This window comes from Bos javanicus, chromosome 18 (assembly GCF_032452875.1).
Source record: "Bos javanicus breed banteng chromosome 18, ARS-OSU_banteng_1.0, whole genome shotgun sequence".
NCBI lineage: Eukaryota > Metazoa > Chordata > Mammalia > Artiodactyla > Bovidae > Bos > Bos javanicus.
Window position 1 is genome coordinate 7,904,894 of NC_083885.1, and position 22,938 is coordinate 7,927,831.

At 39.3% G+C, this 22,938-nt stretch overlaps 2 protein-coding genes across 3 annotated transcripts in view; one reads left to right on the forward strand and one right to left on the reverse strand.

Annotated features, from left to right (window-relative positions):
- On the reverse strand, positions 1 to 14,194 carry CMC2 (C-X9-C motif containing 2). Its single transcript, XM_061386838.1, has 4 exons — positions 14,024 to 14,194; positions 7,094 to 7,206; positions 2,919 to 2,990; positions 1 to 378 (listed from the first exon to the last, which is right to left on the reverse strand). The coding sequence occupies exons 2-4, from the start codon at positions 7,172 to 7,174 to the stop codon at positions 292 to 294; spliced, it is 240 nt and encodes a 79-aa protein (XP_061242822.1). The 5' UTR covers positions 7,175 to 7,206; positions 14,024 to 14,194; the 3' UTR covers positions 1 to 291.
- CENPN (centromere protein N) overlaps positions 14,195 to 22,938 on the forward strand; it is a 19,428-nt gene continuing 10,684 nt past the window's right edge. The window contains exons 1-5 of one of the 2 annotated variants that reach the window (XM_061386834.1): positions 14,195 to 14,650; positions 16,679 to 16,859; positions 18,153 to 18,198; positions 20,728 to 20,787; positions 21,066 to 21,142. In XM_061386834.1, the coding sequence (XP_061242818.1) occupies positions 16,689 to 16,859; positions 18,153 to 18,198; positions 20,728 to 20,787; positions 21,066 to 21,142 (354 nt within the window). In that variant the 5' untranslated portion in view covers positions 14,195 to 14,650; positions 16,679 to 16,688. Of the gene's footprint in view, positions 14,651 to 14,756; positions 14,987 to 16,678; positions 16,860 to 18,152; positions 18,199 to 20,727; positions 20,788 to 21,065; positions 21,143 to 22,938 lie in introns of those variants that run through there. The other variant, XM_061386835.1, reaches the window with a different exon arrangement.

Below are 22,938 nucleotides of genomic sequence, written 5' to 3' on the forward strand. Positions count from 1 at the left end.
TGATCAGAATCAATAGTTTTATTGAAGGTTAAGGTACTCAAATGTTAACAGGTCATAGGCAAAGGGAAGAAACAGAAGTCTCAGATGCGTTGGTAGAGGAGGGAGGGTACAAACAGCTCTGCCCGACAAACATTCCAGATCCAGGGTTTCCATACTTCTCCAAGGCTTGATTTCTCATGGGTCACTTTCCATGCAAAAGATTTTAGAGACCAAATGCAACAGGATTCCTTCAGTTACCAACCAAGAGTCTTTGGGTCTTCTCTCAGGCAAGGCATCCAGTGAAAATAAGATCTAGTTTTCAGATTCCTCTGGAGGATTAAAAAGTCTCTTTCGCATTGCGTTGCCAAGCTCCCTGCTCTTGTTCCTCTTTTCCATGTACTAGAAAATAAAAGGAAGGGGAGAGAAAAGAGACAGCAGATTATGTTACTATTTACATACTAAGCTTAGAATATATACACCAATAAAGATATATTTTAAAGGTGCAAGAGGGGTTCTTAGGTAGAGTGGGAAAAAAGTAAAAGCAGATTCAAGTTGAAAAAACTGAGTATGTGTAAACAGCTGGACATTAAAATCCTTCAGTCATCAGGTATAGAAAGAAGCCAAAAAAACAAAAGATCAGTGGCAGAGCACTGACCAGGAACTCCAGCTCCCGTCCCCTGAGCCTGACATTCACATCTTTGAGGTACTTACTTGATTTTCTGGGCCAGTTAACCTCAAATATAAGGAGTTGGGCTGGATAATCTTTAAGAAGTTTTCTAAGTCTAAAGTTTTGACTCAAGAGTTCTAACATATCTTCTAGAATAGTAGCAATTTTCAAACTTCTTTTTTTCCTCATCAAAGGGCCACTTCAAATAACAGATGAAGCACCAGGTCTCTTTAACAAAAGCATTCCTTTTATCTGTCCTACATTAATTTTCCTCATAGACTGCTAGGGGGAGAAGGGCATTTTACTGCTTTAAAAGGTTAAAGAAGAAAATTCTAGAACATGGAGGGATACCTGCTCTGAGAAGAATATTTGATATCTCTCTTCATATCATAGGAAGCCTCTAAAATCAGCTTGGAAAGAGGATTCTAAAGGTAAGTCTTCAGAAGACAGTATTTTGTAGCCAATAAAATAAGTCATAGAGCAAATTGAGACAGAGCTTATATTAAAATATATGTTATAAAATCTCCAAAAGGAGTCAAGATGGCCCCTGAATAAAAAAAAAAAAAAGATACAAAGGGTGACTATTATGTTATTCACAAAATGCCACCAAACAACGCAGAAACCAAACCAAACAAGTAACAGGAACAAAAGAGGACACTGCAAAAGTAGTATTAGTGATTATTTCAATAAAAAGGACAAAAGCAGCAACACAGCAGCAAAGAGAGGGTCAGAAAGAACTGGCCAGATCCTTTTTCTAGTTAAAAGCTTCAAAGAATGAAGTACTTAAATGACACATGAAGGAAATGGTAGGAGCATTAGGAGCAGTAAATGGGAAACTGGGAAGCATTAAAAGCAGAGAGGAAATAAATGAGCACAGGTTTGGAGAACTGGAGGATGAAAGAACAGATAGAAAACAATCTATAAATCAGGAAATGAAGCAACATAAAAACCACAGAGAGGATTAGAAAGTAGTCAAGGAGAAAATCTGAAATTTATACAAAAACAAACTGGGACAAAATAAGAATTTAAAATTTAAAGGATTAGATCTACCAACATTCTTCTACCAAATAGTTCCTGACAGTTCAGGACCACCTGGGTGGGAAATTTTCATATGAAGATATAATCACCAAACCAATGACAAAAATCACTAAACTGTGAGGATAAAAAAATCTAAACTTAGGAAAAAGGCTATCTTACACAACTGAAAGCACGTAAGAAATAAATACCTATACCAAATAAAACAGTATGGGCTTATTTTTCCATAATCTGATTAAAAAAGGAAGACAGCCCTAGGTTTAGTTTCCATACAAAATACCCTTTACATATAAAGAAAAAGTGTTTCAAAAATTAGTTTAAAACATATACCCATTTGTGCACATGAAGAAAATTATCAGAACTCCAGGAAGTTCTTCAAACAGTAAAGATGCTGTAAAGGGATTCCAGGAAGGAAGGAGGAAAAAAGCCCCAAAGTAGAAACCAGGAAAAAATGATTAAAGATAGATGCTGAATGTCTTCAAATATCTAATACCTTTTGATATGTGGCTCATGTGGGGAGAAAATTCAAAAGTACAGAAAATGAAAATTGGAAGGCAGATTTTTAATAGTTACATATTTTTAAAGGTTCTGGACAAAAAATTTCTGATGAATAAAACAGAAATGGAATTAAATTTCTTTTCAAAGATTTAAAATGCACTCTGTTCAGTCTGCGGTACCTACAAAAAGACAATAAACTTTGGCTATTTGCCCAAGTCCAAGTCATAGCCTAAAGCTATGTTCAGGAAATGAGTCTTTCCAAACAAGTCAAACTAGATCCCTATGGGCTGTATATACTATAATTATAAAGAAATTCCAAGTTTTAAGGCTGGAAAGAGCCTAAATCTAGCCTCCTCATGTTATACAAGGAAATTGAGGCCCAGAGAGTTTTAGTTACCTGCTAGAGCTAAAAGCTGATCAACAATTCTTTCTGCTGTACAGATTCAACTTCTCAAACCTTAAAATTTATCCAGAGGAGTTACAGTGATTATTTTAAGATAGTTGCTTTCATTTATGTGCATGTAAAAAAATCAGCAGTGTTCCAAAAGATTGTCCCCAGAAGACGCTTTCATTTATCCTCTTGACTTTAGGGGAAGACATACCTATAAAGTCAAGTTTTGGTGTTATATGAAAACTTGCCAAAAAAAAAAAAAATTAATAATGGTAGTAATAAATAATATTGCTCCAAAATAGTCTTTTCTACTGCTCAACCATTTCCATCCTTTAATGTTTTCCTTACCTCATTCTTCAAGCATTTTCTCATCTCCCGATCAAGATCATTGCAATGACCAAAAAATTTCAGAATGCTGTGCTAAAAGGAAGAAAAGGGGTAAAATATTTCATCCCATAATATGCTAAGGTCTCTGGCTCAGAATTGAAATATTTAATGTGTCACCTTGTCAATAAGCAAATGGCTAATAGTTAATCAAACAGTTAACCCACAAGTACAAAATATACAAATAAATGGGCTTACCCTAGCATTCCTACAAAAAAGGAAGAAATGTTCTATAGGTAGAAATGAAAAATAAAAAAGACTTTTCTTTGATAAAAGAGAAGCTTATTAACCTGCCAAAACCTCATAATGCCCTAGTGAAAAGCATTTTATTACCTAATATCTTTTCTTTAGGGGCATGCTATCCATCCTCTATTACAGAGTGATGTCCAAATGCAGTGTAGCCATATTGACAGTAACTTCCTTCATGAGCAAACACTCCTGTCCCATAGAAGAGTTACCTATGAAACGCTTGGTGCCAAAGCCATTTTTCATTTGCCTCTATGTCATCAAAATAAATTAAAAACACATTAACACTAATATTACACAGCCTGTATGGGCCATATAAACAAGTCACTAATTCACAATAAAAGGAAATCAATGCTTAATATTCAAAGTCTGCTCTGCTTTGCCATTAGTGTGTTTGCACATCGCCATTTTCAAGGCCAGGTCAGAGAGCATGGTGATCTCCTTTAATGACATGCCATAAATGCTGAACTTGTAACAATAAGCACTTTTTCCCTTTTCTTTCTAATTAAGGCTTTCATGGAAACCAGACAACACATAATTAGTAATAGTCATGCTATTTCTTTTTTCCCTATTTCTTTACCACTTTAAATGTACTTTTCTTGTCCACACTGAGTAAATGATCAGAGTTTTTCTGGCAAGGATTTAAGGTTTCCTAGTGATTACCTAATGACCTTTTCAGGATAAATAATTCCTGTGCATAAATTACCTCCTTGACAATACAAAGGGACAATGCTTTTTCATACACCTTCTGGCCAAACAGAAACAATAGACAGGATTAAATTTTTAGAATGTAACACAATATTTCATATTTTACTTTATATTTATTGATATCATCCCATATTCATACATCTTATTTTAAAAATTCAAGACAACAAAAAAATTAAAAAAAAAATTCAAGACAAAAGCTAATTTATACTCTCACTTTCCCCTCAACATTAAGCCCAAATGAGAATAATACTCTGTGATGTTACATGAAAAACAAACCCACAAATGCCCCAGTGGCATTGATAAAAGAAATATCCATGAATTTGGAGGAAAATGGATACATGTATATGTATGGCTGAGCCTCTTTGCTGTCTACCTGAAACTATCACAATATTGTTAATCGGCTATATTCCAATATAAAATAAAAAGTTGAAAAGTAAAAGAAATGCTCTTGGACTGTACCTCTCTTGTATACCCATGGCATGAGCCTCCAGTGCCTGGTGTCTATTTCTAGAGAGCAAACTGGCAGAGCTACTGATTGGATAAGTGAATCAACCAGGGTCTGGAGGACAGTGTCCCAGCCACTAGGGACACAAGAGTGAGCATGGTGGGCCTGGGCCCCACTCTCATAGCTCAGAGTCAGAAGGAAGAGACAAAATATGAAGTGATCACCATACAGCAGCAGCTCTCAAAGTGCAGTCCCAGGACCACTCAAAACCTTTTCAGAAGGTAAAATCCATCTTCCTAATAACTGATGATCTTATTTGTTTTGTTCACTTTCATTCTCTCACAAGGGTACAGTAGATTTTTCCAGAGGCTACATAACCTGTAATATCAGCACAGATTGAGCAAAGTGGCAGATATGAGAATCCAGCTGTATTCTATTAAACCAAACATTAAAAAGAACTGCAAAAATGTAAAAGCAATGTCATTCTTTTCACCCTTTTATTGTTTTGGAAAATAAGGTCTTTTTTTATGAAAAATAACTATTAATGTGTAATGGTTTATTATTGTCATTTTAAAATAAATTAATATTTTTCAACTTCTCAGTTTTAACTTCTAATTCAACAAATATTGATAGATACAGCCCACATAAACAAAAGTTCTTTGGGGTCCTCAATAACTCTGAAGAATGTAAGGAGTTCTGAGACTAAAAAGTGTGAGAGTAACTGCCATAAAGTTGGAAATAATACATAAAGTATTACTGAAATATAGAGTAATTATATCAAGGGAATCCAGGCCAAGAAAGAAAAGGAAGAGGAAATGACAAATTAAGCAGAATAAAGCCTGGAGGATGACAAAACCTTATCAAGCAAGTGAGAAGTGGAGACAGTGAGAAAACCTTTAAGTTAAGCAAAGGGAAAAAACAAGTAAAAAAGCCTAGAAGACAGAAACATGCTCCAGTACCACTGCAGACAGAGTGAGCAGGAAGGATGCGGGGCAGGAGGGTGGTCAAGCCCAAGTGTAAGTAGGGGCCAGTACATGAAGGCCTCAAAATACAAAGAAATGTAGAATTTATTCTACAGGCAAAGGGAGCCATTAAAGGGGAACAATGATTAAACTTAGGACTGAGAGATCGGTCTACATGCAGTGCAAGTGAATTAAGACAGAGAAGAGGACAAAACAGTCATGGGATCAGGTGGCCCCAGTAAGATAATGTCAAAATCAACTGTGTTAAGAATAAACATATAAATCAGTGGAACAGACTAGAGAGCCCAGAAATAGGCCCATTCACATATGGGCAATTGACTTTTGACAAAAGCACCAAGGTAATTTAGTGGGGAAAGAAAGCTCTCCAACAAGTGGTGCTGGAATAACTGGGTATCCAGAGGGAGAGAAATAAACCTTGACTCATACCTCACAACATACACAAAAATTAATTTGAATCACAGACCTAAATTTAAAAAACTAAAACTATAAAATTTCCAGAAGAAAAAAATAGGAGAGAACTCTTTGTGACCAGGAAATTGACAAAGATCCCTAGAACAAAAAAAAAAAAACATAAACAATGAATGAAAAACCTAGTAAACTATTACTTATAAGCTCTTTGTAACACATCTTTAAGAAAATAAAAAAGGACGCCACAGACTGGGAGAAAATATTCACAACACACTTTGTATGCTGAATGATAAAAAGAATTCTTACAACTCAATAACAAGACAAACACCCCATTTTTAAATATGGGCAAAAGACATTATGTTAATGGCCAATAAGTACATGAAAAGATGCCTAAAGTCATCAGCCCGAGGGAAACACAATTTAAAACCAAATAATATATTATTACACATCCACAGAATGGCTAAAGTTAAAAAGACTTACAATATCAATTCTTAATCTAGATGTATGGCGGAAATAGTTTGTTGAAAGTGTATTGTCATCAACAACATTCTTTGAAACAATATAAATATCAGACTTCACAGGTCATCAACATTCCTTACTACCTCACTTTTAGTCTTAAAATTTTACTCATTTAAATAAGAATCTGATATATCTACAGTTTATGAAGAACATGAAGGAAATAATGCATCATGCAAAGTTAAAGAAAAACACAAATGCTTCTTATAACTGTCTCATACACCAAATATATTAAAAAAAAAAAAAAACTTTGACATCTGTGAAAGCATCAAATTTAATGCATTGCAAAAATGGGCTTATTTTCTATTTTGGTTTTAAAAATGGAATTTTATTTCCATTCCACTAACCAGGAGGGCATGGCAACCTACTCCAGTATTCTTGCCTGGAGAATCCCCATGGGCAGGGTAGGCTGGCTGGCTACAGTCCATGGGGTCACAAAGAATCGGACAGGACTCAGTGACTAAGTACACAGCAACCATTAAGTAAACCTGCTAAATGAGGCCAGTCATAATTTAAATCTAGTTAACAGGTAATTGTAAAAAATGTTTCAACTTCCTTTAAGCACATAATGATAGATGTCAAGGAAGATAGACTGTAACTACTATGTATCACTTCAGAAGCTCCCTAATAAAACTACCAGGCTTGATTTCTACTCATCATAAAAAGGAAGTAGTTTCTAAAAACAAATCACAAGCATCAACTGCTAATCTTCACTAAGCTAAGACCCATAACTAAGAATTATCATTTCCTTCTATTAATGGAGATAACGTTTTACATTAGTGTATTGTATCTAGGTTTCATTGTTGTTTCAGGGTTATTTTCTGAACTCTTACATTTTTGTGACATTCCTTAAGCAAGTTAATCAAGACGTTGCATTCTTCAGTGTGCAAGTGTGGAGATAAGTCAGGATGCATCTTTAGGAGGAGATGGAACACAGCAGAGCAACCTGTGGATACAAGAGTGTCTTGAATATGTGTGACTGTATTTGTTAATGCAACCTAAAATTATTTTCTGTAAGAAACTTCAGTGACCTTTATCAGAAAAGAAAGGTGACCTTAGGCAAATTAAACCTGAGCCTCACCTTCCTATCCAACAACTTAGATTCCGTGGGTTATCAGGAGTATTTAGAGAACATGCAGGTTCAGAAAAAAGCAGACTCAAGAGACCCGATCCTCGAAATAGGTGCTTAACCAGAAACAGCTTGCCTATGTTAACAAGCCTGACTTCAATTATTTTTCCCATACTCCTGAAATAGATTACAACCCATTTTATTCAGGTAAAATCCTACCAATGAAGAGAACTGGCCTATTAATCCTTTTTAAATGTATAAGGGTTAAAGGGCCATTAGTCAGTCTCACATTAGTGTGAATTAATATAGACTGCTTTCTTCCTAAGTAACATCTGGCTGAGAAAAATCTATCTAAATCATGAAGAGAAACAAGAAGCAGATGTGGATTTTTTTTTTTCAAATTTAGCAGATCTATCCATAAAATGTAATTATTACAATGAAAACAAGAAGCTAAAAATCCCTGAAATTAGGTTTAATTGGTTCATTCACAAAAAAGAAAATTAGCATCCAAGGTCTAAGATAAAATATTATTTTGAGGTATTTGCTATAGTTACATTCACCTATTTCTCTATTCACCCATTTCTCTCTTAAACCAATTCTTTATGACCCAGAAGAGATTACCAAAGGAAAGAACCAATTAACTACTTTAGTCTTTTAAAAGTTCCAAGAAAGAAAACCTAGGAGAAATCATGACAGTAGGTTGAGCAAAAGTGAGTGAAATAAAGTTGCTCAGTTGCGTCCGACTCTTTGCAAGCCCATGGACTGTACCCTACCAGGCTCCTGTACCCTACCAGGCTCCCCCGTCCATGGGGTCTTCCAGGCAAGAGTACTGGAGTGGGTTGCCCTTTCCTTCTCCAGAGGATATTCCCGACCCAGGGATCAAACCCAGGTCTCCCACACTGTAGGCAGACGCTTTACCATCTGAGCCACCAGGGAAATCCATTAGGTTGGGCAAAGATACATTAAAATTCATAAAAGAATAAATTGGTTAAAACTTATCAAAATTAAAATTTTCCATTTTCAAAATTAAGAAAATGAAAAGACAAGTCACCCTCTGGGTGATGATATGTCAATGCAGGGCTCATCAAATTGTAATTAACATACCACTCTTAGAGGATATTGACTGTGGGAGAGAGGCAGGGTGTGTGTGGGCAGAGGGGGCCTAGGGGGTCTCTCTGTACTTCCTGCTCAAATTTGCTATGAAACTAGCTCTAAAAAATAGCTAAAAAATAAAACTCCTAAAACTGCTCTAAAAAATAAAAGTGTGTAGCTCCTCTACAAGCTACACACTAAAGGAAAATATTTGCAAATCATATATGACAAAGGATTTGCACCTAACACATATAAAGAAAGTTTATGAACAATCCAGTGTTTAAAATATACCCCCAAAATAAGCAAAAGATTTAAATAGATATTTCACCGAAGAGGATATAGGAATGGTTAATTAAGCACATGAAAAGATGCTGAACATCACTAGTCACTAGGGAAACAGAAATTTAAACCACAATGAGACACTACTATACATCCACCAGAATAGCTATAATCAAAAAATGAGACAATAGCAAGCACTGCTTACAATGTGGTGGAAAGGGATCTCATACAACGCTACTGGGAAGGTTAAGTAGTACGGACACTTTAGAAAACTATTTAGTAGTTTCTTAAGTTAAACACAAACTTAACATATGACCTAGAAATTTCTCTCTTAAGAACACACCCAAGAGAAATGAAAGCATATATCCCCACAAAGATTTATATATGAATGGTCATAGCATTATTCATAGTAGTCAATACTGGAAACAATCCAAATGTTTAACAACCAAGTACTGGATAAACCAATTTGTGTATTTATTCAATGGGACACTATTTAGCACTAAAAAGGAATAAACTTATACATGTGCCAACATGGAGGAATCTCAAAAGCACTAAGCTAAATGAAATAAAGCAGACTCAAAAGACAGTACTGTATGATTCTATTTACATGCAATGTCTAGAAAAGGCAAATTTTTTGAGGCAAAAGCTGATCAATGTGGAGGTCCAAAGGTGAGAGTGAGGATTAATCTGCAAATGGCAAAAAGAAAACTTTGGGTGACAAAAATGTTCTAAAATAGGATTGTGGTAATGATTGCATAATTGTATAAGTTTACTAAAATCACTTAATTCACTTAGAATGGGCAAATTTTACAGTATGTAAATTATGCCTTAATAAAGCTGTGAAAAAAGTTTCAAGAAATTCAAACAGCCTGTCCACGTTCTACTCCTGACAAACGAAATCCTTAAAAATGACTAAACAAATAATTGCAGAGAATTATACCTACTACTTCAGATTTCAACTTATAAAAGTATCAAATCACTGTTCCACTGAGTGACTAATAACCTCAACCCCACCCCCTGCCACACACACAAACATACCACAGCTAAAGATCACAAATCAGGCCATTGTGCCAAGTGAAAACACTTGAGTATTTGAAATGGAAACTGAAAACGCAGCCAAGTTCAAGTTTTGTTTGCCTGTCACTGACTACAATCTTTTTAAATGATATAAAAATTCTGCCTCAGAAAAAAGAGGTCTCGTACAGTACAGCAATGTAAGTCATCTAATATTATACCAATATTATACACCTACACTTATATATAGTAAAGGTTATCTGGCTTCTGCCTTGCTTATTTTTTCTGAAGAAGACGTACACTGGTTTTAGTCATCTAGAAAATGTCTTTAATAATTTTATTTTGTAAGTATATTTAACAAAATATTTTTGCATATATCTATGAACCAGCCCTCAAATGTGTGTTTTTACAGTTCAGAAACAAACTTCTGAGGTACTGAAAAGCCCTCTCTAATTGGCAAAGTAAATACTTAAGAAAACACTTGGGTACTGAGAAAAACACACATATGCACATTGTGTATAAGCAAAAATATATACCGTGGTACATGTTTTTCTTTCCTTCCTTAAAAGTTTACTTCAAATATGTATGCTACTCTACACACAGCCATGGTGTACTTCTACCTACTTACCTTCCCTTCTACCTACTTATCCTAGATGATTATACCAAATAAGAAAATGGTTTCATATATAGGAGTTTCCTTTTCTTGTTCTTAGTGAAAGCTACTATTTAACTTAAAGCTCTAAACACTTATCTTATCCCTTACCTAACAAATTCCTCGTTTTATCAATCATTCCCCTCTTGCCTCTACCCCATTTTTTAGTTAGATATTCTCTTCCTCCCCCTTCCTTCCATCCACCAGCTTCGGCTAACTGTTGGTGCATACGCATATGTACTGGGGTACTCCTGGGTATAATATACAAAGTATAACTATAAAATAATAACATTGTTCTTAGAGCACATTTAAATGAGTGCTGACACCTTTCAGTAGTCATCTTTAACAGCCTATTCTAATAACACTATTATAACTCAAGTAACATTTTATGAAATGAACAAAAGTCAAATATATATTCCATATTCTTATTTTCAAAATTTGTTCAAAGCCATAACAATATATTATTACAATAGAAATAATTTGTTGAATACTTACCATGTGCAGGCACAAGTCTTATAATTCTTCCAATAACTGTAGGAAGCAGGTACCTTTTTAAATTCAGTTAAACCATAAGAAATTGCTTTTTTGTAGGTCAAAATATGTGTTACTCATATTTTCATAGCAAAACTAAGCCCCAGGTCACACAGTAAATAACAGAGTTACTACCCAATGTAATCTCTCACTGTGACAGATTTCTCCCACTTTCAAAATAAGAAAGATATGCCTTCCCAGCAGTTTGTGAATGAAATAAATTCAGATAGAAAAAACTACTCCCCAAAGAACCTCTGATTAGCTACAAGTTCAACAGGGACTAATTGCAGGCTGAGGTTCAAAGAAGTCAATTTAATACTATCCTGTATTACTAGAAACAAGAGTATCTGTCTACATCAAGAAAAAGAAAAGTATTGTGCTTGTCCTGATCAGCCATGTCCAGAACACTGACAATTTGAATATCCCTGGGACGAATGCTCAGGAAGGAGATGGCTCTGATATTAGGTTTAAACAGGAAGCCATTCATGAAATTGGGAATATTTACTAACTAAGGGAAACCCACAACAGAGAAAATAGATAAAAGGAACAGCCAGGTTAAGTAGGACAAGTAATGGATTTGAAGGGAGAAGATGTGGGTCTGAAGGTAAAAACTGTGGACACAGCTATTCACAAGTTATATCGTTTTAGCTACTTAATCTGAAACATAAGTCTCTTCTTCCATAAAACAGAATTAGCTCTAGATCTATATCAAGAGTAAGTGTGACAAATGTAGTATCATTAGTATATCTGAAGTGTTCTGTCACCTGATGGGAAAGGCTGAACCGAACTGACTCTGAGATGTGTCCGAAGATAGGACTGGAAATCAAAGTGGAAGTTACAGGGGCAGATGTCATTTTCCTGGAGCTGTCCAACATTGAAACAAGCTGCTGTGTGAACTCATTTATCTGGCCTCCTGTGCCCAAGAGACTGACTAAGTAAGGATGTCACAGAGTATATTCTTACATTGCACCCTTAAGTTTTTTTCTCAAATCTAAGTTCACAATTAAATTTAAGCCATTTCGCAAAATAAAATTTGCACTCAAAGGATAAACACTTGTTACTGCTAAGAATACAGAAAACAGTTTCAAAAGGTAGCACCAAGATAATTACAGACAGACTGTATTAAAAAAAAAGTGAAGGAAACATTCATTTGTGGTAAGATTTAGTGTAAGGGTGTTCTAATGAGAAAGAGAGGGATAACTCTATTCAAACAGTTATTATTTAGTTAAACACAAAATTTCAGTTCCATTTGTACACTGGCATTCAGAAACCATCAGAACAGTTTACTTCTCACAATTACAACTCCTCTCTCCCCATGCCAATCCCATCCACTTCCTCAGGTATGCACAGATTGATACCAAAACAGTCTGCCTGAACTCTTAAAAATGTTCATCTGTGACATCTGATATTTTTATAACTGTCTAATAGGTCCCTGCAAAGCAATCGTAACTTTTACTTGGGGGTGAGCTGGGAGGGTCTAAGCAATAGGGAGCTCTTGCTAAAGATAACAAAATTTATAGTTTTATTTTATTCACTGCTTCACCTTATTCTACCAAGACTCTGAGGTAAAATCTAACAAGTAGTCTATGATAGATTTCAACCACCAGGTGGCACAATTTTAGAAGAAAAAAAAGACAGCACAAGCAATATATGAACACTAGTGTAGAAAAGAGAGGAAACATTCTAATAACACACTTCAGCAGATCTATAATCGCAAGAGGGAAACCCTATATTTTAATGCCACTAAGGCTTTCTTTAGAGACATTTTGCTATTGTGTGACTTCACCAGAAAGAAATTCACACTACAGTTACAATTTCTAATGTCATTTTAAAACAAGGCCAGAAAAGTCTCTTGTTCAGAGCCTAAAGAATCTGTTCTCCAGGAAAAAACTGCTCTCTAAAACATATATTTTTTAAAAGTCTAATTTCAGAAAGCTCTCTACTTCACACCTCACTGTATTGAGCAGAAGTAGCAGACATAGCAGGGGACGACCTTCCTCACCCACTTTTACTTATCACAGCTGCAAAATGACCAAATCTAAACAGAGGCTTCTGATTAGGAGACAAGTGCTCGAAGTACAGACCATGCCCCTACTGCTACTGAGAGCAACCTCACGTCATTTCTTAAGGCATGGGCCCAGTTGTAGCGTTCCCTGAACTAGGATTTATCACCACTTTCTTGGTGCTGAGCCCTCTGTCAAATCACGTGAAGTTCAGAGCAAAAAAAAAAAAAAAAATTAGTCCATAACCATCAAACACCACACAGGCTAGTAGGGGAAGAGATATTCTCCTAAATGCACATAGTATATGGCCAATAAATGTTTCCTGAATGCAGTACCATCACAGATTTGAGCACTGATTCAGACCTTAATATAGTTTTTCTTTTTTAAAAAAGGTGGGAAATGAGGGTCGTTTTAAATCAACCCGACATGTGCAGCAGCCTGTATGAACAGGAAAGAAGACACAACGAGTGTCTTACAACAGAATTCCTTTGTCATTGCACACTTCCTTTATGCATTTAAATCAGTACTAGGATTTACTTAACTCTTCATAAACTACTTACGTGAAACAAGCTCGGTCATCTTTAAACCCGATAAAAGGGATCTGCCTGTCACTTTCCTTGAAAAGTCTACATGAGGATCTTACTGGATTCTCGCATCGCAGGACGGACTGGTGGAAAATTTCACTGCAGCTGAGAGGCGCCCTAACAGGCTCCCACAAGCAAACCCTGAACGCCTGGATCCCCAAGAGCAGTAACAAGCATACACCGTAGGGAGCGCTCACCGCGTCGGACACGTAGTTAAGCGCTTCTCACAGCCTAGGCGCTGGATTACACCCATTTCTCAGGCGAGGAAACCGAGGAGGGAGGAGCCTGCCCAAGGTCACCAGCTCGAGAGTTGTGGGGCAGAAAGCGAAGGTCTGCCCCAATCCTGCGCTCAACTACCAGCGCATCCTCAGAGGATGCAACCGGACTGAGTTTAGCCTATCCCGCCCCGGGAAACCCAGTGCGGCGGTGCCGACCCTGAGGGACCTCAGGGGGGTGCCGGTGGGTGTCCCGCGGCCTCCCCGCACTACGCGGCCAGGAAGAGAGCGCGCCTCCGAACGGCCCGGACCCCCGGGACTCACCCGACTCGCGGCCACACCCGGAAAGTGGAAGCGGTATTCCCCGGCGAAGACGCTGCGCCTGCAAACGCGCGGTCTGGGCGCCGGAGCCGGGCCAGCTCCGGGTGGCGAAGGCACGGCGCCCTCCACGGCTGACACCGCTTGGCCGGCCCCCGCCGCTCGCCACCTCAGGCGCCTGCGCCGCCTTGCCTGGACGGGCCCATTTTCAGGCGCTGTGAGGGGAGGGAGAGCAAGTCCGCCGAGGCGCCGCAGAGCCTAAACTTGAAGGGGAACCGACAAGCCAGATTTTGTGGCTGGGATTAAGGCACTCAAAAAATATTCTCTGCTGAGAAGAGTGAGGCGGGGGGCTCGGCGCGTTTCACTTCTGTCGCTCTCCTCACGCGGTCCCCTGTGCCGAGGGTACAGTCCAGAGTTGGCGCCCCCCGGTGGGCGGGGCTCCAGGACGGCGGGACCTGCAATTGGTGGTTTTGAAGGTGCAGCGGGCGGGAACAGTCGATGAGGGAGAGCCGGCCGGCGATGTGGGTACGAGAACCCGGCGGCGTGGGATCCGGCGGGATGTGGCGGGAGCCTAGAAGAAGCCACGTCCCACGACTCTGAGGCGACTCTCTTGTGACTGCCACGGGTCCCAAGGTGAGGGACTGGTCCTTGGTCTCGGGCCTGAGGCGGGGAACTTCAGTTGAGGCTTAGGCGAAGAGGGCGGAGACGCTGGGTCGTGACGTCACATCCGCCCTGGTGGGGCGGGGTCTTACGTAGGGCCTGCGTCGCGCTCGCGCCGCCCAGAGCTGTCAAGGGCTAAACAGTCTTCGGTTGCTGCTTCCTTCAGAATTTGGTGTTTCGATTTTAGGATAACCTTGGCGTCCGTCCTTTTTAGTCTCGCATTACTCGTGCTCCTTGTGGCAGCTCTTCGGCGGTGTATATTTACAGGGACCTTTTTGGTCATGCTTTCATTCAGCTGTTGTATCTCGTGTACGTACTATATGCCAGACACTGTGCCACGCGCAGCGAAATAGAGAGAAGTTGGATAATCACAGGGAATCAGAAGAGTTTATTCAAGGGTTTCCAGTTTTATTGATGAGGTTGCATTCCCTCCATTCCCTCTTTCTACCAGAATTCTTTAGAATGACATTCCCATACTTTAGCCAGAATTAAGACTCTAATTGTAAAAATGCAGAAATCTCAAGCACTTCCCCAGCATTCCCCTCCCCTAGTTTAAATCATTGGGCCCAGGAGTCTGCGTTTTGACAACCACCCCCACCTCCAGTGTTTTTGATGGGGGACGTTGGTTTGATATTGTCACTGGCCAATCCTTCCCAGGTTGTTTATCTCCTCAGGCACGGCTTCTTAGGGAGAGTATCTAATACTTTGGGGCTTCCTATTCAACAAGTATTTCCACTAAGACAGTTCTTGGGCTGAAATTGTTCTAGATCCTAGGAAGGCAGGTGTGAATAAGACAAACATAGTTCCTGCCCTGCTGCCGCTGCTGCTAAGTCGCTTCAGTCGTGTCCGACTCTGTGCGACCCCATAGACGGCAGCCCACCAGGCTTCCCCATCCCTGGGATTCTCCTGGCAAGAACACTGGAGTGGGTTGCCATTTCCTTCTCCAATGCATGAAAGTGAAAAGTCAAAGAGAAGTCGCTCAGTCGTGTCTGACACCAGCGGCCCCATGGACTGCAGCCCACCAGGCTCCTCCGTCCATGGGATTTTCCAGGCAAGAGTACTGGAGTGGGGTGCCATTGTGGAGCTTAATCATATATAATCATATAATATAATCATATGCCATTCAACAAACATTTAAATGGTAGAAATAATTCATAGCCACGATCCTTTTGGGGGAATCTCTTCTGTTTGTCCTTGTGTATCCTGTAGTCTTGGTGGAAGCGCATGAGATTGACAGACTGACTTCTGCTTCTTGTCATAAACACGGCCCTCCTCACCTCCTCCTCTGTGCCTTTTCACTCTCCTCTCTGGCCTGTCTGGAGGCCTCCTTCTCCCCTTGATGGCTGCAAGGCTTTTGTGCTTACTGTTCCGTCTGCCTGGAGAGCTCCTCCAACAACCAGCCACATGGCTCACTCTTCCTCCCCCAAGAATTGGCTGGAATGCCACCTTCTCTCAGGCCTGCTCTCCATTCCCCTCTTCCCCCACCCATTCCCAGCCTGCTCCATATTCACTGCTACTAGCTTCCTAACATTGCTCCCTTTTCTCCTCAGCGCTTACCAGTTTTAACATTTTTTGTGATTTTCCTGTTACCTGTCTCTCCCAGCTAGGAAGGACACTTCCTACTGGCAGGAATTTTTGTCATTTTTGGTTAAAGCTCTATCCCCTGTGCCTAAAAAAGTGCCTGGCACTCATGGGTGCTTAGTAATTTGATACATGAATAAGTAAATGAGTGAATGATTCACTCACTATTGCTATCAAAAGATCAAAATACTCTAGCCAAGAAAGGAGAGAGAATACTAATTTTTAAAAGCCTTAAAACATGTTTAAATGTACACTTAAGAGAAAATCCTCTTGTTGAAATACTCTGCAGAATGGCTGAAAAATTTGGGTGTTTGACATACAAATCATAATTCTGGCTAAAATTATGATGCTGAAAATTCACTAACTTGTACTTTTGTGTTTGCTTAATACTTTGTTGTACTGTTTTTATTTTTATTAAAGTGCCAAAGAGATGGATGAAACTCTTGCTGAGTTTTTCAGGAGGACCATCTTGAAAATCCCAATGACTGAAATGATGACAATCCTAAAAACCTGGAATTTTTTGTCTGAAAATCAACTGCAGACCGTAAACTTTCGGCAGAGAAAGGAATCTATTGTTCAGGACTTGGTTCTGCTTTGTGAGGTAACAGTGTTCAAAGTGATTAACCTTGAATATCACGCTACCCTTTGGTTTTCCTCTCTCTTTCCTTTCCTTAGTCCAAAAGAGATTTACGTAGCTCTAGGCTGTGACTGAGGAGGGCTCTGTCCCACTATAGTGGAAAAGGTGCTAATTTTTAATTGGATTTTTCAACTTACAAAGAATGCTTACAAACTAGTGAGAAGAAGAAAAGTGAATACCAAGGAAGAAGAAACAAAGAAGTTAAAATAATGAGCAGTATTCTTTTTTTAAACTATCAGATTGTCAAAGATGAAAAGATAATACTCAAATATGTTGATCAAGTTATGCAGAAAGAGACACTCTCTTTCACATGTATTTATTTACTTATTTGCTTTTTATTTTAAAGTGATTTCAGGCTTTCAGAAAAGTTGCAAGTATAGTACAAAGAATTTTACTATACCCTTATATACCCAGTATACCCTTCCCTCATTCATTTTTAAATAAATATACTTTATGACCCAGCAGTTCCACTTCTGGATATTTAAATATATAGAAAACATAAAAAATAAGGAGGTATATATGATATTATAATTGATAAACATTTATATATCTAGTTATATATAAATGGTTACATATAAATAAAGATGTTAACTAGCATTATTTACACACAAAAAATTGGAACTAACTATACTTAGGAGATGAGATAAAAAATGTTGCATCCACTTAACAAAATATTCTTCGATCATTAAAAAGAATAAACTAGATCTTTATGTATAACATTAAAAGAAACTATATACTATGTGAACATACAAATGTGTATGTATAGAGTAGTAGTTCTCAGTTGAGATGGTTTTGCTCCCAGAAGACATGACATCTGGAGATGTTTCTGGTTGTTAAAACTGGGAGTGGGCGCTGCTGGCTTCCAGGGGATAGAGGCCAGGAATGTTCCTTTACATTCTAGGACAGCTTCCACAAGACAGATGTATCTGACTCAAAATGTCACTCAAGCCTGGTTGAGAAATGCTGGTATAGAGGAGGTGTGGAAGGATACCATTGATTGAAAAAACCAAACAGAAAGTTAAAAGTGATCAATGAAGAGTAGATGGTGGGAGAACAGTTGTGAGAGCCCGTACTGGGACATGAATCGGAAGCCATATTTGTTACTTAACAGAAGAGCATAGTTGGGAGACACGTTGTCAGTACAGTATGGAGAGGGCCCTCGTAGTTTGTCCTTAGCAACCCTAAAATGTGCTGTAGATGGAGTGGAACCAAACCTGTCACCATAATTACTAAAAGTATTATTATAATCTCTTTCAGGAGAACCGTGCGAGTCTCAATGACGCAGCCCATTTAGACATCATTTGTAAGTCTTGGTGATTTGTATTTACACTTAACCAGTCCAGTTTCATCAGAGAGGCAGTTTTGTATGTGATGGCTCAGATTTTAAAGTGAAGCTGACCTGGTTTCATATTTCAGCTCTGTCACTTACCAGTCTGTGTCCTTTGCCAAGTCATGTCACCTTTTTCTAAGCTTCAGACTTTTCCTAAATCAAATGGACATAATAACAACCTGTATTTCACAGGATTGTTGTGAGGGTTAAGTAAGATAAGACTTGAAAAGTTCTTATCACAATAATTGGCACATAGTAAATATTTGCTAGGCTTTGTATTATTGCTAACAGAATTTGAAAATATATTTCTGAGAATTTGTTATAATTACAGTGCCGCTTGTAAGGATAAAACTGACTGGACTTGCACGTGGTGTGGTCAAGGGGGTACTGAGTGAGAGAGGCAGGCACGGCTCCGGGGTCTGCATGTGCCACTAGAAAGAAAGTGGACCCCTGACTAAGACAGTGGACACTAGAAGTGGACCAAGCTTGTCACAAAGATCATGGGTTAGTCTCAGATATGTACTATTCAAGGAAATGTCAGCATTTGTACTTAATTCTTTGCCATTTATCATGAACTTCTGCATGGTGTTTAAAAGAATCATTATCAACAAAAAATGATTCATCTCCATTATTAATATAACAACCTTATTCAGAGATCATTTAGCAGGCCATCTGAATTCTGAAACACAGAACCAAGGAAGAATATACTAGAAAGAAACAAAACCCTTTGGATGCTGTCTTTAAGGGCAGACATCACATTGTACCTGATTACACCTGTTTTAGACAAAACTAGATCATGAAGATTTCTCAGGCCATCACCATAAACAGACTGGATAGGGAGAGAACACTAAGGCACCAAAAAAGAAAAAAAAAAAAGACACAGGGCAAGAAAAATAATAGTTCAAAGGCACAGCAGGTTGGCGTCCTTGAGTGTTGGAGCCCACAGTCCCTCTTTTTGGGGTGCAGAGCACCTTGGTCCTAGGTCCAAAGACACGGATGCAGATGGGGGTCAGCACAGGGACGGAGTAAGGCCAGGATGATGATGTGCTAGGACTGAGCTCAGTAACTTACTGGATCCATTTTTAATCCAAGATACCCTTAACTTTGTAACTCCTAAAGGGTGCCTTCTGTATCATACATTCATCCATTCATTCAGTCAGTCATCAAGTACATATATTTGATGCCAGCCAGTACTCTTGCCTGGAAAATCCCATGGACAGAGGAGCCTGGTAGACCGCAGTCCATGCGGTCATGAAGAGTCAGAGACGACTGAGCCACTTCCCTTTCATTTTTCACTTTTCACTTTCATGCATTGGAGAAGGAAATGGCAACCCACTCCAGTGTTCTTGCCTGGAGAATCCCAGGGACGGGGAGCCTGGTGGGCTGCCGTCTATGGGGTCACACAGAGTTGGACACGACTGAAGTGACTTAGCAGCAGCAGCAGCAGTGGCTAGACACTGGGAATAAGATGAACAAGACTAAGTCCAGTATGAACAAGACTAAGTCCAGTATCCCATGTGTACAAGCAAGTGTACAAATGAACATCTAAATATATGCTGTAATGTCAGGTAGTGATAAGTGCCAAGAAGGAAACTAGAGCAGGGCAGAATGTTGTTATTGTTGTTCCGTTGCTAAGTCACGTCCGACTCTTTGTGACCCCATGAACTGCAGCACACCCGGCTTCCCTGTGCTTCACCATCTCCCAGAGCTTGCTCAAACTCACTTCCGTTGAGTCGGTGATGCCATCCAACCATCTCATCTTCTGTCGTCCCCTTCTCTTCCTGCCTTCCATCTTTCCCAGCATCAGGGTCTTTTCTAATGAGTTGACTGTTCGCATCAGGTGGCCAAAATATTAGAGCTCCAGCTAAAGCATCAGTCCTTCCAATGAGTATTCAGGGTTGATTTCCTTTAGGATTGACTGGTTTGATCTCTTGAAGTCCAAGGGACTCTCCAGAGTCTCCTCCAGCAGCACAGTTCGAAAGCATCAATTCTGTGGTGCTCAGCCTTCTTTATGGTCCAGCTCTCACATCCATACATGACTACTGGAAAAACCATAGTGGGATGGGGGCTTCAATTTGGGTAGAGTGCTCAGGGAGGCCTTTTTGCATGGTGGCATTTTAGTAGAGACCATAATGAGGTGCCTAAGGAGCTAGGAGAAGAGCGCAAAATAAGCAAAGTCGATGGAAACACCAGTGCCGGGAACATGTCATCGCTGGCTTGCTGGAGAGATGCAGCACTCTGTGGAGTAGACCTGTATGGACAGAATAAATTGTCTAAGAATAAAGGCTAAATCTCTACTGTGTTGAGTAATTCATTATAACTTATTTTATTGGAGTAAATTTAACCCATTGAAAATTTATATTTCAAAGAAAAATCTGCATAACTTAATTTGTAAATTATTGTTATTTTCTCCACTTTCACATTATTAAAAATATGTACTTATAAGCCCGTTGCTTGAAAGTTTTCTGACATGCAGTAATAAGCTGTTTCTTCTTCCCTCAGATACTCAGTTTCATCGGCACCAGAAAATTTGGGATGTTTTTCAGATGAGTAAAGCACCAGGTGATGTTTCTCATTTTAAACCAAACACTTGTATTTGATATTTGGGCAATTTAAAAAGGAACAGCAGCATATTCCTCTTAAGTCTCTTCTTTCCAAATGAAGTGATTATTACTCATGTATAGAAAAGTGAGAACTCTATTTGGTGATGCTGAGTCAGAGATACTGGCAGTGTTTGTGTGATTCGATCATTATTGTTCTTACCTTCAGGGTCTTTGCAAATGTATTGAAGACAGTGTAGCTCCCCTGATTTTTCTTGATTTTTCTTTTCACTTTGACAGGTGACGACATTGATCTTTTTGATATGGAACAATTCAAAAGTTCATTCAAGAAAATTCTTCAGAGAGCATTAAAAAATGTAAGAATAGAATTTATCTGAATTTCCATGAGATTCAATTTCACGGCACCCATGCACTTAAAATTCATCACTACCTTGTTTTTTTAATTTGCAAGAATTTCAGTTAGTAATATTCCATACTATTCTACTCAATATCAAAGACAAACTCTGCTCATTGTAAAAACTTTCTGCTCGCCTTAGCTTTCAGTTCAGGGGTTCTGCTTCTTTCTCAAGAGCAGCACTGCCCAGTAGGACTCTGCATTGATGGCAGTGTTCTAGATCAGAGATGTCTAGCACCAGCCAAGCAGCTATATGTGGCTGCCAAGAACCTGAAGTGTGGCTGGTTTGACTGAGAATCTAAAAATGATCATCTTATTTAACAATAATGAATTTTACTTAAATGGCCCTGGGTGGCTCATGGCTGCGGTTTGGTCATTGTAGCTCGAGAGCCAAGCACCACTTCAACATCTTGTCATAGGCTGAGGTGATAGCCTTCTCACAGCCTCCCCTGCTTCATTCCCTTCCCACCTGACTCTGCCTTAGTCCTCCTTGCATAGAGGAAGACTAGCAAATGCCCCAAATTCTGTCCTATCCACCTCACTATGCCCATCCTCTGGCACATTGGTGTTCCCTTTTGGAGCATATTTTGATTCTCAAACCCCTTGACTTGTCTCTCCATCCCCTTTAGTCCAGTTTAGTCACTCAGTCATGTCCAACTCTTTGCGACCCCATGGACTGCAGCACAACCAGGCTTCCCTGTCCTTCACCAACTTCTGGAGCTTACTCAAACTCATCCATCGATTCGGTGATGCCATCCAACCATCTCATCCTCTCTAGTTCCCTTCTCCTCCTGACTTCAATCTTTCCTGGCATCAGGGTCTTTTCCAATGAGTCCTTTGCGTCAGGTGGCCAAAGTATTGGAGTTTCAGCTTCAACATCAGTCCTTCCAATGAATATTCAGGGTTGATTTCCTTTAGGATGGACTGGTTTGATCTTGCAGTCCAAGTTACTCTCCAGAGACTTCAACACCACAGTTCAAAAGCATCAATTCTTCGGCGCTCAAATTTCTGCATGGTCCAGCTATCACATCTATACATGACTAATGGCAAATCACAGCTTTGACTAGATGGACCTTTGTTGGTAAAATAATGTCTCTGCTTTTTAATATGCTGTCTAAGTTGGTCATAGCTTTTCTTTCAGGGAGCAAGCGTCTTTTAATTTCATGGCTGCAATCACTATCTGCAGTGATTTTGGAGCCCAAGAAAATAAAGTCTGTCACTGTTTCCATTGTGTCCCCATCTATTTGCCATGGAGTGATGGGACCAGATGCCATGATCTTGGTTTTCTGAATGTTGAGCTTTAAGGTTTTTCACTGTCCTCTTTCACCTTCATCAAGAGGCTCTTCAGTTCCTCTTTGCCTTCTGCCGTAAAGGTGATGTCACCTCCATCCCCTTTCCTCATCCTTTAGTCTGGAACTGGTCCTGCTTTCTACTTATCCACCTGTCACCGAACATGTGCCCTCATCTCCTTTCTTACAAGGACCCTTCTGTGTGCTCTGCATTCATCTCCTGCATCCTCATCCGATTTTTCTGCTCTATTTTTCTCTGTTCTCTTTTGTATCCTTACTCCCTTCCCTCATCTGCTTCCTACTCTACTGCTTAGAAACATGCTTAATTCTCAGAGAAAATACATCCTTTCCCCAGGATTATCCTCAAGCCCTGCTTTTTCTGCCACAAGACTCTTGGAGGGAAATATTTCTTCTTGTTCCTGCTGTGCCCCCCACATGGAAGGAATCCCACCGGCCCCTCCCCATTGCC